The 20,275-nt window shown below is 39.4% G+C and overlaps 2 protein-coding genes across 2 annotated transcripts in view; one reads left to right on the forward strand and one right to left on the reverse strand.

Annotated features, from left to right (window-relative positions):
• LOC143020803 (uncharacterized) overlaps positions 1-20,275 on the reverse strand; it is a 137,192-nt gene that overhangs the window by 25,991 nt on the left and 90,926 nt on the right. The gene's annotated exons all lie outside the window — the stretch shown is intronic.
• Positions 207-4,427, forward strand: LOC143020746 (uncharacterized). Its single transcript, XM_076177468.1, has 4 exons — positions 207-1,021; positions 1,726-1,825; positions 2,589-2,773; positions 4,261-4,427. Exons 1-4 carry the CDS (start codon positions 1,009-1,011, stop codon positions 4,425-4,427), a joined length of 465 nt encoding a protein of 154 aa, XP_076033583.1. The 5' UTR covers positions 207-1,008.

Here is a 20,275-nt window from a genome sequence, read left to right on the forward strand (position 1 = left end):
AGTTGGGGGGGATAATGGGGGGCTGGCCACTTTTTGGGGGAGAGAGAGAGAGAAAGAGAGAGAGAGAGAGAGAGAGAGAGAGAGAGAGAGAGAGAGAGAGAGAGAGAGAGAGAGAGAGAGAGAGAGAGAGAGAGAGAGAGAGAGAGAGAGAGAGAGAGAGAGAGGGAGAGAGAGAGAGAGAAGTGGTGTAATTGCAATCCTGTACTCCAAGTCGACCGAGTTCACTGAAGCTCATGTTTTCCACCCGAGAGACATCGATTGACGTTGTGTTTATTAAACATTTGCAGGCCACCGACTTGCCCATCCTTTGCACCCCTCGAGGACATTAAAGCCCCGGTCACACCATCACGACCCAAGTGAGTGCGTTTGAGTAGAAACGACTTTGTTTACTTTTTTTTTTCGAATCTCCAAATGTCGTATTACCTCTGCGTCATATGTTGAGAAGCTGAATGACGAGCTTAGAGATGATAAACCTCTGCGAATATTCGACGCATTGTTGAATTGTAGACTTGGTGAAGTCTAGAACACTATAGGCGAAGTCGTCTGGAGCTTTTCAAATTCACAGCATTTGACCAGAATCGTGACGGTGTGACTGGGGACTAAGACCGCTCTTAAAAAAAAAAAAAAAAAAAAAAAAAAAATCCCCCTAATAAGGAGGGTAGCTGAACGAAAGTACACCCTCACTACATACACCTTAAACCCCATTGGACACCCTAAGCCTTCCAACGCCTTGAAGGCGAAAGGGTCCCCCCCTCACTCCCGTCACACAGCTCAGGTCAAAGGCGATGCAACTGGTCACGGCGCCTCTATAATAGGGGAAGATGGTTCTCAGGAGTCTAATGCTGTTTGTTGCTCCTCACAGGGGTTTGCATAGCAAGATATGAATCTACTTTCAACTCAGAAGCCGTGAATAAGTTCAACCACGACGGGAGTTATGATTACGGGCTTTTTCAGCTGAACAGTAGGTACTGGTGTCAAGATCACTACAATGGAAGAAACGCGTGTAACATGCCGTGCACAGGTAAGACAGTCGTGCGGTTTGTGCATGTGAAAATATTTTTTTTTTTTTTGTCACGGAAAAGATAGATAAATTAGAATAAAATTAAATAAACAGATGAATAAATTAATAATTGATAAACAAATAAATAAATTTGTGACAAAAACATAGATTAATAAGAATCGAATTAAATAAATAAATCAATAGATATGTAGATAAATAAATAAATGAATAAATAGAATTGTGACAAAAACATAGATAAGTAAGAATAGAAATAAATAAACAAATAAATAAATAATAAACAAATAGATAAATAATTTAGTGACAAAATATAGATAAATAAGAATGAAATGAAATAAATGAATAAATAACTAACTAACAAATGAATAAGTAAATAAATAAGTTAATTAATCTCTCCTTTGCTACCACCTCAGTACTGCGTCTCCATGGGTAGAAACGCTAGTTACCAGAGACGAAGTTCGAATCCTGAATCCCATGGTACCCAAATAACACTCACCCACACCATCCACCCTCATCGCCCATTACCGCTACCATGGGTGACTTTTATGACCCAACTTACTACAAACCTATTATAAACAAAATAACCGATTAATCAGTTCATCAATTGTTATCATCATTAACTCATTTAATTCATCTACCATTTATTTATTTATTTATTTATTTATCTTACTTATTTATTTATTTAATTTTTTTCTATTCTTCTGCAGATCTACTTGACGACGATATTACAGATGATTTGAAATGTATCAAAACGATCATCGAAGATACTGAGAATTGGAAAGGCAAAGGGACGGGATATTCAGCTTGGTAAGCTAATAAGTGAATAAATAGATAGATAAATAAATAAATAAATAAACTAATAGAAACAAGAATGATAAAAAAGGAAATAATGACAAACGTTGAATAGAAATTACTGTGATTTGTGTTCGTCAAAAAAAATGAAATGATAAATATCATTATCAATATTATTGTTATTATTATTATTGTTATTATCATTATCATTATTATCATTATTATTATTATTATTATTATTATTATTATTATTATTATTATTATTATTATTATTATTATTATTATTATTATTATTATTATTATCACTATTATTATTGTTTCATTATCATTATTATTATTATTACCATCATTATAATCGTTATTATTATTTATTTTCTATCATTATTACCATCATTATTATTATTATTACTTATTGCTTATTATTATTTATTATTATTATTATTATTATTAATATTATTATAAATTATTATTATTACTATTATTAATATTATTATTATCATTATTATTATTATTATTATCATTATTATTATTATTATTCTATTATTTATTATCATTATTATTATTATCATTATTATTACTATTATTATTATTATCATTATTATTATTATCATTATTATTACTATTATTATTATTATTATTATTATTATTATTATTATTATTATTATTATTATTATTATTATTATTATTATTATTATTATTATTATTTTATTATCATTATTATCACTATTATCATTATTATTATTATCATCATTATTGTTTTTTTTTATGATATTCAAAGGGTCGTTTACGAAAAGACTTGCAAGTACAAGAACCTGGACAAGTACATGGAGGAGTGTTGGGCGAACGACAACATCATCAACACTCGTGAGGAGGAAGGAGAAGAACCTACGACTACAGAAGAAACGACGACGACGACGACGACAACAACGACGACGACGACGACGACGGCAAAGGCTCAATCTGGTAACCGCACCTCCTCTTCGAGTCGTCTTTCTCTTTCTTCCTTACTTACGATCTTATCGATGGTTTTACAAGGGGTTATGACGTCAGAGGTTATGATGTCAGAGGTTATGACGTCAGGGGTTATGACGTCAGGGGTCATGACGTCACCGTAGTTCTTCGATAACAGGGGGAGAGGGAGGAGGGGAGGAGGAGGGGGAGGGGGAGGGGAGGGGATGGAGAGTGAGGGAGGGGGAGGGGAGTAGGGAAGTGGAAGGAGGGGGAGGGGAGTGGGGGAGGGGGGAGGAGTGGGGAGGGGAGGGGCGGGAGGGGGAGGAGGAGGAGGGGAGGAGGAGGAAGGGGAGGGGAGTGGGGGAGGAAGAAGGGATTACGTCATTTGAATAGAATCACGCGACGGCAAATAAGAAATATGAGATATATCTTTTGGACTCCGATTATATAAGCCTCCCACTACAACCCTCCCCCACTCCCACTCCATACCACTACAGCCCTCCTCCCACTACTATAGTCTCTCGCTATAGTCTCCCACTATAGTCTCCCACTACAGTCTCTCAGTACAGTCTCCCACCACAGTCTCCCACAATACTCCCACTACAATCTCCACTAGTCTTCCACTACGGTCTCCCAATATACTCTCCCACCACAGTCTCCAAGTAGAGTCTCCTACTATAGTCTCTCACTATAGTCCATGACCAGTCTCCCACTATAGTCTCTAGCTATAGCCTCCCACTACAATCTCCCACTATAGTCCCCCACCAGTCTCCCACTGTTGTCTTCAACTATAGCCTCCCACTTCAGTCTCCCACTATAATCTCCAGCTATAGCCTCCCACTACAGTCTCCCACTATAGCCTCCAGCTATAGGCTCCCACTGTAGTCTCCCACTGTAGTCTCCAACTATAGCCTCCCACTACAGTCTCCCAATACAGTCTCCTACTACAGTCTCCCACTATAATCTCCCACTATATTCTCCCACTAGAATCTCCAACTATAGCCTCCCACTACAGTCTCCCAATACAGTCTCCTACTACAGTCTCCCACTACAGTCTCCCACTATAGCCGCCCACTACAGTCTCCCACTATAATCTTCCACTACAGTCCCTCACTAGTCTCCTGCTACAATCTCCCACTACAGTCTCCTACTACAGTCTCCCTCTAGTCTCCCACTACAGTCTCCCACCATAATCTCCCACTACAGTCTCCCACTATAATCTCCCACTATAGTCTCCCACTATAGCCTCCCACTAGAGTCTTCCACTACAATCTCCCACTACAGTCTCCCACCACAGTCTCCCACTACAGTCTCCCACTAGTCTCCCACTATAGTCTCCCACTATAGCCTCCCACTAGAGTCTTCCACTACAATCTCCCACTACAGTCTCCTACTACAGTCTCCCACTAGCCTCCCACTATAGTCTCCCACTATAGCCTCCTACTAAAGTCTTCCACTAAAGTCTCCCACTACAGTCTCATCTCTTACCTTACCCTCAGATGACGAGAAGGCGCCTACCATTATCAACCTGGTGCGCGTGCCGATCGTGATCGCCCAGCACCCAGGCAGAGCCCCGGCCATCCATACAGTATCACAAGGGTCTACCGCGGTGCTCCCTTGGCCCTACATCGTTCCAAACGTCTTTGTCTACAAAAACAAGAAGTGAAGAGTTTCTATCCTACTCTTCAGGAGAGTTCCCCCTCTCCCCCCTTTCCCCCTCTCCCTCCTTTCCCCCTCCCCCTCCCCAGAATGCCTTTCTCTCCCCTCCCTATCCCCTCCTCCCCCCCCGAGTACCTTCCTCCCCCTTCCCCTCTTCCCCTCCTCTCCCCCTCCTCCCCTCCCACCGGAGTACTTTTCTCCCCCCCTACCCTCCCCCTCCCCCCGCAGCCACCGTCGGTAGGAACTGAGGCTACACCGTCATCAAAAGGTTAGGCAGGTGGTACTGCACGGGACCGTTCTAGATTTTTTTTTGGGGGGGGGGCAATTAAAGGCCGTCTAATTAGGAAGGCATTATAGAGGCCACAGATTTTTCCAGTTACATAGAAGGTATATATGTAAAACTTGAAGATATTGTATATTTATACACAACGAGAAGTCTTGTATGGTTTAATATTAATTTCATGTTACGCTTAGGGCTACAAAGAAATTTGAAAAAAGAAAGACTACAAGCCCCTAGCCTCCCCCCCCCCCAAAAAAAAAAGAAAATCGCGAACACCAGGTTGGGAATCACATGTTCTACCCGGTGGCGTTAAGTTATCCCTTCCTGTCTCACCCCGAGGATGTAGGGACCTCTCTCCTTCCAAGGGAAGAGTTAAAGATCCCTTTAATCTAAAAAATAAATAATTTAGAAAAAAGTGCCTTCTTGAACAAAACAATACATTACAAATGTATGTATTCGTTGCCTAAAATTAGGCATATTGATTATACATTTCCCTTTTCATATCATTTTTAATCCTACTAATTTCTAATACCGGACGAACTTCGGGATATAACGGATTTGTCTGCTATTTCCATCGGATAGAACGGATCCTCGGTTATAACGGATCTTCAGATATAAAGACGACCCCCGTCCCCATATCGTTCGTTATATCGAGGGTTTACTGTATGTATATATATATATATATATATATATATATATATATATATATATATATATGTATATTACATATATATATGTATATATATATATATATATATATATATATATATATATATATATATATATATGCAAGGTAGACCACTTGGAAAAAGAAACTAAGCAGAGCGCTTTCGTATATTACATCTTCAGTGCAAAAAGATGAAGATGTAATATACGAAAGTGCTCTGCTTCGTTAGTTTCTTTTTCCAAGTGGTCTACTTTGCATAAGTGAACACACGTACCCGTGTTCTTATTAGCATATATATATATATATATATATATATATATATATATATATATATATATATAAATAGATACACACACACACACACACACACACACACACACACACACACACACACACACACACACACACACACACACACACACACACACACTTTATTTATAATTTAATTAGTTTTATTTTGTCGATGAACACATCGCATTTTTTGTGTTTCTGTTTGTTTGTTGTTTGTTTGTTATCTCTTTCATCGTTGATATGTTACTGTTTTAACTTGGATGCAATAAAATGCAACGAAATAATCTTTTGTTTACTTACTAGAACTATTAGAAGATAATCCTAACATAAAACAAAATGGACAAGTTTAAGTTTACCGGCGTTTCTATCCTCTATGGAGCTCTATCATCGATCACATTTGTAATTCATTGTGATACATAGAGTGGGGGATAAGAATATCGTCATTGTGTTTCCCTGAGTTCCTAAAAAGGGGAGAAACAGGAGTTTGTTATTATTCTTATCCATTTATTTCTATTATCATTTACCTATCTTATCTACTTATTTATCTGTTTCTTATTTATCTGTTTATAAGTATATTATCTAATAATCTTATCTATTTACTAATTCTATATGTTTATTGTGTTTATTCATTCTATTTATCAATTATTTATTAATTTTGTCTATTTTTGTTCATGAACAGCATTAACTACACTAAAGCAGTTACAAGTTAATCAGATATACACTGGAATAATGGCAAATGAATCAGTACAGGTTTATTTGTTTGCTGTCATTTGTTTGTCTATTATCATTTGCTAGATTTTTATCTATAATTAGTTATCTGTCAATTTATTATCATTTGGTATTTACCTGTTTGTTAATCATTTAACTGTACCTATAAATCTATGTATTCTATTTATTATTATCTATATTATCATAATTTTTGTTTATTTTTCTTTTATTTATCATTATTATAATTCTTTTTCCCGCATCCGACCTGCGAGTTTTTTTTTTTATGAGGTGCAGAGATTGATGCAAGGAAGCTGTGTGCCAAATTCTTCAAAGGATCAATTTGTCTGACCCAGTACTGAAAGCTCTGAAAGTATAGACCACGTCAAAATCGTGGACGGCCTTGCTCACGTTAGATCGGGTGGATTTCTAACTAAGGGTTTCCTAGGATTAGTTTGACAATTAGGATTAGCATTCCTAGGATTAGTTTGCCTAGGGTTGGTTTGACTACTGATCGATTGATGACTAGGATTAGGATTCCTAAGATTAGTTTTCCTAGGATTAGTTTGACTGTTGATCAACAATGGCGTTCGCTTTTAGTTGATGACAATATAAAGAAAGGAAGCTACATCTGGAAGGGCTATAAAACATTGTAGAGTTTTGGCAAAGTTTGATTCGCCTTCTCCCTGAAAATGGTGCATCCTTTGTGCTACAAATGACCTCCTTGCCTCAAAGCACTGTGCAGACACTCACCAAGCAGGGCCTCGACATGGGTAAGTGCCCCCCTCCACATACATATACACATACATATACCAAAGGCTTTTCCCCCTTACACGGGGGGTAGCTAAAAAGAAAAAGGCATAGAAACAACTCCCACCCATTCCATTCTCCACATATTCTACTCCCCTCCACCCTCCTCCCTCCCTTTTATCTTGGCACCTCCTGGATGACGGGTCATCCCTGCATCCTGTCCACTGCCCTGGGACAGAAGCTGTGTCGTAAGATAAGACACAGCACATCCACAGCAAGGCCGCTTAATAAATTCGGCGACCCCCCCCCCCCTCTCCGTCCCCTCATGCAGAAAAGGAAAAGACGGGGAGAAATCCCTTCGGGCTGCGTCAATTTCTTTTTCTCATACATAATTCCTCACCCCCCGTCCCCCACCCACTCCCTCTCACGCATCACAGCATCATCCATACACAACCCTTCTCCATTAACACCTATCTTCTGTCCTCTCCCGTCCTTCCTCAACAGACATTCCTCTCTTTTGTAATGCCCCTTTTACCCCATCCATCCATCCCATCCTAGGACGCCCCCTCATATTCACTCCTTCCACCTTTGCCTTCCGCACTTCTTTTACTAATCTTTCTTCACTCATTCTTTCCATGTGTCCAAACCATCCTAATACTCTTTCATAAACTCTATCTCCCGCTCCCTTTCCACCCCTGTTCTCCTCCTCACCTCCTCATTTCTCACTCTATCTAGCCTAGTAATCCCTATCATACTTCTCAGACATTTCATCTCAAACACATTCAAACTCCTTCTCTCTTCCTCTCTTATGTTCCATGTTTCTGCCCCCAAGGTACATTTTTGATAATGAAAAATACCTTTATGTCGTTATTACATGCCACCAATGTATAATGAATAATTAGAACATATAGTACTGTATGCATTTTCATTTTTCATAATAACAAAATGATTTTATCAGACCCTATCAATGTACTTCAGCTTCCTCTACCTTTTATAAAATACAATTCTTATTGAATTATATTTATGCATGTAATTCGAATCAGGTTTATAACGAGATATTGAAATTATCTGCTACAATAAGTTTCTTAGTAGTCTGTAATTCAACATATATTCTATTGTTATAATGTGTACGCACACATACAAAAAAGGATTACAAAGGATTACAAAGGCGGAGCATGCCGACAGGAGACCCCTTGGTCCATATCTAGGTCGGGTGCGAAAAAAATAATAATAATAGAATAATAACAATAATAATACTAAAAAAACTATAATAATGTATGCAACAAACAAAATACATAAATAAATCCATAGGTATAGTTGAATAGCAAACAAACAGGTAAACAGTAAATAATAATAAATTGGCACATAACTAATAACAAATGAAAATGAAACGACAAATGATACAAAGCAAAAACAAATAATATAAAATAAATTATAATCATTACAGCATCTTGCTTAGGTGTTTATCTAAATGAGTCTTAAAGCTTCGAACTGAACTACATTGCACTACCTGTGCAGGAAGTTTATTCCATTCATTAACTACACGGTTGGCAAAGTTGTTTCTACCTACTTCCAAATTGAATCTATTACCGGATAGTTTGAGACCATTGTTTCTTGTCTGATTCTCATTCAATGTGAACATTTTGTCACTTTTGATGTTGTCAGTTCCCTTTAAAATCTTAAAGACCTGTATCAAGTCATCTCTAAGTCTACGCTTTTTTAGGGAAAACAGATTCATATGTTTTAGTCGATTTTCGTATGATTTATTTTTGATATTTGGAATCAGTTTTGTGGCTCGCCGTTGTACTTTTTCCAGTCTGTCAATGTCTTTAATGAGATTCGGTGACCATACAGAAACAGCATATTCCAAATGTGGACGAACTAACGATTTATATAGCTTGTTAATGAGTGATGGACTTTTGAAATCAAAAGATCGCGCAATCAGTCCTAGAATCTTATTTGCTTTCTCAGAGGCTGAAATACACTGCTTGGATGATTTGAGGTCGTTACTGATAATTACGCCGAGATCTTTTTCACTATCCACTTTTGTTAACGAATTTCCAAATAACTTGTAATCGTACTTACTGTTGTTTTTACCTATGCGCATTACCTTGCATTTACTCGTGTTAAATTTCATTAGCCACTTTTCAGACCATTGCTGTAATTGATCTAAATCTTCTTGAATATCTAATTGATTTAAGTGATCATTTGCCATTCCGCACAGTTTTGTATCATCAGCAAATTTGGAAACAGTAGATTTTAGTCCATGGTCTATATCATTTATATATACTATGAATAGAAGTGGCCCAAGAACGGAACCCTGAGGAACTCCACTTGTAACATTTTTCCATCTAGAAGTTTTTCCATTTAAAACAACTCTTTGTTTTCGACCATTCAACCAATTACTAGTCCAACTTAATAGGCTACCACTTATTCCGTGTAAAGCTAATTTAGTAAGTAGTCTTTCGTGTGGGACGGTATCAAAAGCTTTTGCAAAGTCTAGATACATTAAATCTATATTGTTTCTTTTGTCATAATTCGATATAACTGTGTTGTAGAATTCGAGTAAGTTAGTCACGCAAGAACGTTTCCGTCTGAAACCATGCTGGCAATCATTTATCAAACGGTTACTTTCTAAATGATGTTCGATAGCATCTCTTATGATAGTTTCCATTATTTTTCCTACGATTGAAGTCATACTTATAGGCCTATAGTTATTTGGTTTCTTTTTGTCACCTTTTTTGAATATGGGAGTAACGTTAGCTAGCTTCCATTCTCTTGGGACATCTCCGGATATGATGGATTTCTTGAAAATAATTTTTAATGGAACAACAATCTCATTTTTCATTTCCTTTAAGATTCTTGGATGCCAACCGTCAGGCCCTGGTGTTTTATTAACTTTGAGTTTATCTATACACCATTTAATTTTTTCTTTTGTTATATTTACCGTAGTGAGTAAGTTTACCCTAGACTTTTCACAGGTTTCAGTTTGGAGTTCACTTTGAGGTGTTTCGTCTACGAATACCGAGCTAAAATAATTGTTTAAGATATTACACATTCCTTCATTTGAATATTCAAGTTGACCGTCAGCAGATAATAGTGGACCAATGTGATTCCTAACAACCTTTTTATCTCTAATGTAACTATAGAATTCTTTGGGATTCTCTTTGGATTTATCAGCGATGTTCATTTCGTATTGTCGTTTTCTTTTTCTTATTGTCCTTTTTAAATCTCTCTGTATTGATGCATAACTTTCATAGTCATTAGATGCACCCGAGCACTTATATTTCTTATAAGCCTGTCTCTTTTTAGCAATACTTTTTTCAGTTTCTTTGTCGAGCCACTTTGGGCGAGACTGATTTGGGGGACGTCTGTCCTTAAAAGGAATGTAAGTTTGAATCATCTTAGTGAGCGTATTTTGAAATATTTCCCACATCTGATCTACAGGTCTTTCGTTTAATTTTGCCTCCCAATCTGTAAGCTGAAGCTCCTGACGTAGTCCTATGAACTGAGCTTTACTGAAATCGGATATTTTAGAAACACAAGTATCTATTCTAAAAAAAATTAGGAGTTTGAATCTAACTAAGTTGTGATCGCTATTTGCAATAGATTCACCGACTTCTACATCAGTTACCATGCTTTCGCGGCTAGTGACCAATAGATCGAGTAAGTTTCCATATCTTGTGGGCTCTTTTACATGCTGAATTAAGTAATTGTCACCAAGAAAATCAATCAAGCGACTACCTATATGGCCATGTTCAAGGGTCATCCAATCAATGTCAGTAAAATTGAAATCACCCATTATCAATAAATCCCGGTTGCAGAAACTAGACAGTTCTTGAAATAACAGTTTGTCGTCTGCTAATGATAATGTCTTTGGCCTATATATTACACCTATATTTATTTTTTGTCCATTTGATTAGGTTAACTCAACCCACAAACTATCGTATGCATCTTGTTTCACTTTCTCTAAAACACAAGCATGAACATATTTTTTAACGTACAACAGAACACCCCCCCACACACATACACACACACGACTCAGTGGCACAGTTGATAGAGTCCCCGACTGTCACTAAGGCGGTCCGGGTTCGAATCCCTCCCGAGGCTGAAACAATTTCAGTATCGCTGCGCTGCGTGTCGTTACTCCAGCTCTCATGGGCGGGGAGGTGTGTGTGTGTGTGTGTGTGTGTGTGTGTGTGTGTGTGTGTGTGTGTGTGTGTGTGTGTGTGTGTGTGTGTGTGTGTGTGTGTGTGTGTCCGCTTACCCGTTGGGTAATAATACGACCATGAACCCGACTTAAGTGTCAAATAGATGGGTTCGTTTACCAAAGGACGTCGAATGGGTCGAGTTTTACGTCATGTACGTGAACGGCCTTTTCGAGGTTCAGTTCCCCACGTTGTTCAAGAATGCGAACGTCGAATGGGTCGAGTTTTACGTCATGTACGAGAACGGCCTTTTCGAGGTTCAGTTCCCCACGTTGTTCAAGAATGCGAACCCGCTCGAGCACGACTATCCGATGGCGAACGTCCCGGGGTATCCGATGAAGCAAATCGTTCTCCATGCTTGGGTTCACTCTAACCACGGCCTTCCGCTGATGATGTATCCTGTTGCACTCAGCGGTCCGAAGCTGCGGATGAACTACTGTTGTCTGGACAATTACGGTAAGACCGGATTCGGTTTTCTTTGCTGGTCACCAAGGGGACAGCCCTTCACCGCTTTCACTATGCCTCTCCAGATGGTTCTATCCTCTGCCAATTCCTTCCAGTCTTCTCTTGGTGCCACCCTCTCCACGTCCTTCCTTACTACATCCTTCCATCTGTACCTGGGTCTCCCTAGTGGTCGTCTGCCCTCTACTCCTCCTTCCATCACCTTCCTTGGTAGTCTGTGTGCCTCCATTCGGACGCAGCAGTGTCCAGCCCACCTTGCTCTTCTTCCCTGTACTTCATCCTGAATGTACGGTTGTCCGGTCTGGTCTCTTAATTTCCCTGTTATGTCTTCGTCTCCATTTCCCTTCTTCCTCATTATGTACTGGGCCAAGGATTCTTCTCAGGATATTGTTGTAAAAAATTTCCAGTCTCTTCTCCCTTTTTTGTATCAGTGTCTATGTCTAGTACCAATTGCATATAATTGATTATGATATACACGTATAGAGCCACGCTATTGATCACAGCCTCTTTGTTTTGATTCGAAAAATCTGGTTTTATGTTTTTTCCTAATGGCTATAATAGTAGACTTTCATTTTGTGTGTCATTCCTATCGTCGTTATCAACATGACCACTGACATCAATATTGTCATGACCATCATTATTATGACTACAACTTTTGTGTTTATTATATATATTTAAGGCGTCCAGAAACAGAGGGGCATCCCCGCCCTTCTCTCTCTCTCTCTCTCTCTCTCTCTCTCTCTCTCTCTCTCTCTCTATATATATATATATATATATATATATATATATATATATTAACAAGCTCCACCGCAAGGACTCGAACCTTTGTATTAGCGACTGTTTATTATGAAGCAAAGACGTTACCATTGAACTACCCGAACCGTACAAAAGGAATGACCTGGAATACGGTCTGGGTAGCTCAACGCTATCGTCTTTGCTTCATAGTAAGGAGTCACTAATGCAAAGGTTTGAGTCCTTACGGTGGAGCTTGTTAATCCAATTGTCATAGTGACACACGTATATATACATACATATATATATATATATATATATATACATATATATATACATATATATATGTATATATATATATATATATATATATATATATATATATATATATATATATATACATCCGTGCTTACCTCGACACCAGTCAAGGTGGCGAGGATGCCCCTTTGTCTCTGGACACTTCTAATACTAACTTTTGATATACAGATCACTTGTGGACATTGAAAGTATCATTTTAGAGTTTGATTTTCGCGTGAACGTGGTACATTAATGTCCTTCTCTGCAGAGCTCGAACGCAAATCCACGAACTTCGTAGAACACGGAGGACCGATTGGATATGGTGATTATGGTGACTTGGCCATGTACATGAAACCCGAGGGCGACTTCGAAGTGGGCACACTCCTCCTCCAGTCTAAGGGATCGTCTCATCAATTGCAAATCTCCAAGGAGGACGTTGTGATTAGGCAATACAACCCAATCTATATCACATCATTTAGGGCAAGTTTACGGTCCTGTCTTATGAATTGCTGTTCTTTGTGGATATATTGTAATACAACCATTTGCGATAGGTAACATATGAACATAAGAATGAAGGAGACCGCAAGAGACCATAAGGCCTACACTAGGCAGCTCCGTATCCATCACCACCTGTCATCCCCATCCATAAAATTGTCTAATCGTTTCTTAAAACAACTGATAGTTTCATCGCTTACTACATGGTTACTAAGTTTATTCCATTCATCGACCCCTCTATTAGTAAACCAATTCTTGCCTAGTTCCTTCTTAAATCTAAATGTGTCCAGTTTAAATCCATTACTGCGAGTCCTGACCTGTATTTTCTTCGCGCGCGCGCGCGCGTGTGTGTGTGTATGTGATTCACCATGGTCTTGTATCGCGTGCTGGACTCGTGATCGACAGCTATTTCCCTCCCGAAGGAGAGCTCGGAGCTCATATATGACCTATTTATGGGTAAAGCTGTGACCTTACACACACACACACACACACACCCACAAAACTCCCCGCCCACAAAAGTTGGAGTAACGACTCGCAGCGCAGCGATACTGAAATTATTTCAGCCCCGGGCGGGATTCGAACCCGGACCTCCGTATTTATGTTTTCACCCCTCAGGGTGTAAGAATGGTGACCCACATGAAGGCGAGAAGATGCTTAAACCAGACTGACTTCGGGCACATGGGAGGAGAGTTGGAATCCATTTCATTCTTCTCTAACTCTGCCGTCAAGTGGATCTACCAGCCAAGTATGTCAACACATCCTCATCCTCATCCTCATCGTCGTCGTCGTCCTCCTCCTCCTCCTCATCATCCCTGTGTAGGTTGTAAGGTCATTTCCGCTCAAAGGCTCCTCTTGAATTTCCTGTCATTGTCGGGCCTCTACGAATCTTCGCCAAAGGCCTCCTCTGTCCCGGAAGTCCTCACCTTCTCAAATTAATTATTTCTTCCAATTATATTCCTTCCTCTTTCTTCATCAGCTTCCTCCACTCCCTGTGTCCATGGCTTCCTGGGGCGTCCTACCGGCCTACTACCAGGAGAAACCCACTCCAAGAATTTCTCAGGTTGTCTTGGGTCTTCCGTTCTTTAGACATGCCCATAACATCTCAATTCTTTTTTAATTATCTTCAGCATAGATGTTAATTTTAATCTCTCCCTAATTTCTTCATTTCTAATTCTATCATGTCTAGTCACTCCGTGAGTTTCCTTGACTTCAAACTCATAAGAGTTCTCTCTGATGGGGAACACTGGGCTTGACGTGTTTACTTAGGGTGTGACTGTATCGCCCATACATACATATGTATATATATATATATATATGTTTATATATATATATACATACATATTTATATATATATATATATATATATATATATATATGTATATATATATATATATATATATTTCTGGGGCACAGGTTTCGTGAAGGCAATTTTGGTTGAAGTCAACTGCGCTGATAGATTTGACTATCTTCATGTGAAGGTTCTTCAGTTTATAAAAGGATTCCTTTTCTTCGTGGTTCAGTTTATGAACGAAATTATCCATAATGTCAAGAAAAAGAAATGCGCTGATGTGTGCCGACAATTGACATTCTTGAGGATGTAACAGTGAGAAACTGTTGAACAAAAACACCGAAAACTTCAAAGTTTTTTCGCCTCACCAGGAGGCTTCTTCAGGGTGAGAGGACTTCATGGTGAATCGAGGAGGTCTACTATTCGTGGAGTCGAGGAGAAGAATGAAGCAAGCATCTGGGTGTAGGCCTTATAAAGGAGGTCTAAGGCTCAGGCTGATCGGCCCGGGTGGAGTGCTGAACGCTAATTGGTCGCTGGATTCTTCTTCTGATCCCGACCTGAGCGAACCTAGCACGCAGCTCTGGTGACCCGACTCAGGCGGAATGCTGGCTGCTGATTGGCCGAGCCGTGTCGCTCGTGATCCTGAGCGAAGGGAATGAGCTCTGGTTTGTCTCCTAGTCACAGGACGTGTTGACCGAGGTTCCTGATCTAAGGAAACCAACTCACCTGAGCTAGGAAGAGGGGCTCGAGTTTCTTGTGGTGGTTGCTCGTGAGTGGGGCTGGAGTCCATGGTGCTCAAAGGGGTGGGCTGAGGGAAGAATGTAGTCGGAAGAGACTTGCACATTAATGTTAGGGTGTCGGGAGGTGATGGCTACGGCTTCTGCAATTTGCATCTTTCTGAAGTTCGATTCTTTGAGGAGGATGGTAGTGGAATCGATAATTTTTTGTAGGGGCGGCTTCTGATCGTGATGATCGATGTAATGTTGAAAAATAGCTCCCTGGTTTCTATGGTATAGAAGGCGCCTTCTTAAGGTGGTGGAGGTTCTACCGATGTAAGTATTGGAGCCGTCACAGCGGCTCTCCTGGCAAGAAAACTCGTAAATTACATTGGTAGATGCCTCCTTGGGAGTCCTAGGAGCTGTATTGTTCCTCATGAAAAGGGATCTTGTGAGGTTTGGTTTGGCTTAAATTCTCAAATCGATGGTATTATTTGAGTCTGTTGGGGTGACCCCTCTTTTTATGATGCCCCTGATGGCGTCGCATTCATCCTTGTATCTGTCATGATAACTGGATCGGTAGTAAATTGTGATTTTGCCATCAGGGGAGACTGGGGTCTGGGCAGGAGCAGTGTAATTGTCTAGTTTCTTCCTAATGAGTCCCTCTATCATCTCATCAGAATAACCATTATTGGTGAGTAGTTAGCGAATACGCTCAAGTTCGTGATGGGTCTCAGTCCAGCTACTGCAGTGGGTAAGGGCCCTATTGATGTAGGCAGCAGCTACTGAGCGCTTATAAGCTGGAGGGCACTCACCACGGGCATTAAGGCACCGGCCGACATTGGTGTAAACCTTCGTTTTAAAACCATTCTCATCTTTAGTAATGTCAATGTCAAGGAAGGGGAGACGTTTCTGTTCACTTTGCTCGCATGTAAAAGTTAGGCAGGAGTTATTCTGGAAGGCCGTCAATAAGCTGTTAGCGTCCTCGTCAGAGGAGGTGGTGATGAAAATGTCATCAATGTACCTGGCATAGAGTTCAGGGGGAGGATGATCGTTGAAGACTTTCTTCTCCACTTGTGCCATATACATGTTGGCAAAGAGGACACCAAGGGGGGACCCCATAGCCACTCCATCCACCTGTTTAAAGAGTTCCCCTCTGTGAGAGAGAAAAGGAGCTTCCTTGGTGTAAGTCTCGAGTATGGCTTTTAATATATATTCGGGGATGTTGAGCGCAGGGAGGTCACTTCTATACACACGGTCCAATATGACGTTGGTGGTCTCATCTACGGGGACATTCGTAAATAAGGATTCCGCATCGAGCGAGGCTATGTCATGGCAAGGTGGTGCCGTACGTAGCAGGTTAATGAACTCAGTAGCAGAGGAGACTGAACGGCCTGTGGGAACATAGGTAGTTAAGAGCTGGTTCAGTTTTTTAGCAACATGGTAGGTGGGTGTTGTAACTTGTGCTATAATGGGCCTGAGAGGGTTTCCAGGTTTGTGTGTTTTTACAGTCCCATAACAGTATCCCGGTTTAAAATCTCCTATCACTTTATGGAACAAGTTAGAGGTTCTGTTCAGGTTATCAAGGAGTCACTTCATAACAAAGGTATCCTGTACTTTGGACGTGTTTTTTGAGTTAAAGTTACAATATCTTTTCTTGGGCTTTTGGCATGTTAAAGTGCATTGTATTCTTGGCGTATGGTGAAAAATTCCGCTTTTTATAAAATTATTTTCTTCCTTTTGCCAATATTATGAATAATGCCCCTGGACTACACACTCAATAGAAAACGAACGCAGAAAGTTAGTGACGTCATGTCGCTTGCCTCTAACCAGCCTCATCGGAAATACGATCATACTTATTTTTCATATATATATAGTTCCTCTCCCTGCGTCCTTAATTGCACTGTTATTTCATGGAGTGAATATTTGTATATTGATACGAATACCTTTGTCAGATAAACTTAGCAATAAATATTAATTCAAAGAACGAGAGTTCCAGTGACGTCTACCAAGGCGAGCGTCCGTAGAAAGTGGTAAGGCACCTCCCGAGTTTCGAACTCGGTACCTTATGGACGCAGCCCAGTGACCCTAACCACTGGACCACCGGGAAATGAAAAAAAAAAAGAGAAAAAAGCAAAAGCACGGCGCCGCCGAGATTCGAACTCGGATCTGCTAATACGGTGTCAGCCATCACACCACGGCGCCGTGCACTTATGAAAGGTAATTAGTACCCTATATATTTCATATCGATACTGCAGAGACTTCAACGAAAACTCCTACGGGTAAGGTAATCATTCCGTATTTTTGTGACTTTAAGTTATAGCCCATAATACTGTGTATTGGAAGGTTATAATGTTAATATTAAGTCTGTTAAATGATACAGAAGAAAAAATGCATCTTCAATACTTGACAAAAGATAAATCGATTCTTTTTGAGGCTGAACGTACCTGCTAATTCTCCAGCGCGGCATCTTGTGGTCAGAGAGAAGCGACATGACGTCATCAACGCTTGAGATTCGTTTTCTATGGCATGCGAGAAGAAATAAGGCTTCGTTTGTAAATAGAGTGATATGAAAACAGAAGATGAATAGTATTGATATAAATATTTATAGGTATAATAAAATTGGAATATGACAGAGGAGAAGAGTAGAAGAGACAAGGAAGAAAGGCAATAATTGCCTGATAAAAACAGGACCTACGAATATCAGCAATTGTATTTTCTGTACTTTTCTTCAATATGCCATGGAACGCGATAGTCTCGTATGTATTCATGTATTTATGTGCGTATGTATGTATGCATGTATGTATACAGTATGTATGTATGTCCGTATCAACAGTAATCACAATGAACACATGACTACAGAATTTTGCAGAAACCACAAGGAAATGAAAAGGATATATGATATATCAGAACTAGAACAAATTGGTCAGAGAAAGCTAAATTTGATTATACTGAATTTCCCAGAACAAAGCAAACCGGAAGAAGACCTGCAAGCAGTAGCCCTAATGTCCAGGGAGGAATTCAAACTAATTACGAAAGTGACAAAAGCTTCAAGGTTAGGTGACCACATAGAGGGCAAGGTTAGATTACTGAAGACGGAGTTTGAGTCACTTGCTGAAAAGAAAACAATCCTGGCCAAAGCCAAGGACTTGAGAGACAGTGAACACGACATCTATAGCAAAGTATTCATTCGACCCGATCTCACCAAAAACCAGCTATCAGAGTAAAAAAAAAAAAAAAAATTGCAACCAGACCAAAAAGTGGGTCGTCATGAAGCGAGGGAAAATAGTCGAAATCAAGGAGCAACCAAACGAACAACAACAACAGTAGGTAACATTACCGCCAGTAACAATAGACCAAGGCCTACTTACAATAGGACAGAGAACTTGAAAACTTACTACACTAATGTGGATAATTCAATAATGAGCAAGTATGATCTACTCCTAGCATTAAACACTAATCATAACTTTGACATAATAATGCTAACAGAAGTAAAGCCGAAAATTGGTACCATACCAGAACCCCCAAACTATGTCTATTCCTGGGTATGATTTGTTTCTGAGTGACTTTGCAGCACTGAACACAAGAGGAGCATGCATCTATTTAAAAAACAAATACCAAGGCAAAAAAATAACACCGAAAATTGCTGAAAACGAAACTTACAAAGACAGTGCGTGGGTAACGTTTGAGGGGCACCGTGGTGAAACACTTTTACTTAAAAGGTGTCATAAACAGAAGTGGCACCCCCCCCCCCCCAACTTGGCCAGCATGACTGATAATGTCCTTCACGAGACTTTGACTTGGGCAGCTTGTTCTGGGTGGCTAAAGAAACTCAGGAGGCACAGTTCAAATTTATAGAATTGGAAAAAAATATAATATATGGCACGACACAATGGACTAGCGTGCGTTAGGCGTGAGCGTGATTCGTCGACTGATGCCAACATTCCCGCTAAAAACTGATGTACATATACTGTATATCTTATGAATGCAATTTGTTTGATTAAAGTTATTTCATTTAATCATTTTATCTATTTATGTACTTATTTACATATTGTTTTTATGTGTTTTGATTTTTATTAATTCCTTTATTTTTTTTTTTATTAATTCTATTTGTATTCTTTATTTTTTTTATTATTATTTATATTCTCAAGGGACAAAAACACCTTTACGGGTTTTTGGGGACAAAATATCGACTATATCTGTCATGTGTGAAGGAAGTCGATGTGAGGAAATTACTACGGTATTTCTGTCCCGTTGAAAGAACTCAGTGTGGGATTTTTTTTTTTTTTATGAGACGTGAATAGAACAAAAATTAAACGATTTTTCTGCCAAATGTGAAGGAAGACATCGACATAGAAAACCAAAATCGACGGCATTTTGCCTAGTGTGAAGATGGAAATCGACGGCATTTTTGCCTAGAGTGTACATGAAAATCAACGGTAATTTTGCTTAGTGTGTAGATGGAAATCGAAGGAGGAAATCGACGGCACTTTTGACGGCTTTTTGCCCTGTGTGAAGGAGGAAATCGACGGCATTTTTACCTTGTGTGAAGATGGAAATCGACGGTGTTTTTTGGCCTAGTGTGAAGATGGAAATCGACGGTGTTTTTGCCTAGTTTAAGACGACATGAAAGGTAAAGATGTCAATGTATCAGGGAACGAAATTTTCAGGTCAGCACGTGGACTTACGTAACACTAAACGAAACATTCTGAGAAAGCCGTGTAGAGAAAAATGTTTTAAGAAGAAAAGACGATGAAATTTGACAATTGTATTATTAAAACTGAGCGAAACATTACGAGAAAATCTTTAAATACATGTAGAAACGTTTTAAAAATATAGAAGAGGCGATGAGTTTTGACAATTGTGTTGAACGAGACATTCTGAGAATTTTTCTAAATACGTGGAAAGAAAGATGTTTTAAAAATATTGAAAATATGTCCGACGTGACGTCATAACGTCGGCAT

Source organism: Oratosquilla oratoria, chromosome 40, assembly GCF_046742065.1.
Source record: "Oratosquilla oratoria isolate Oo_2021 chromosome 40, ASM4674206v1, whole genome shotgun sequence".
NCBI classification, from domain to species: Eukaryota; Metazoa; Arthropoda; class Malacostraca; order Stomatopoda; family Squillidae; genus Oratosquilla; species Oratosquilla oratoria.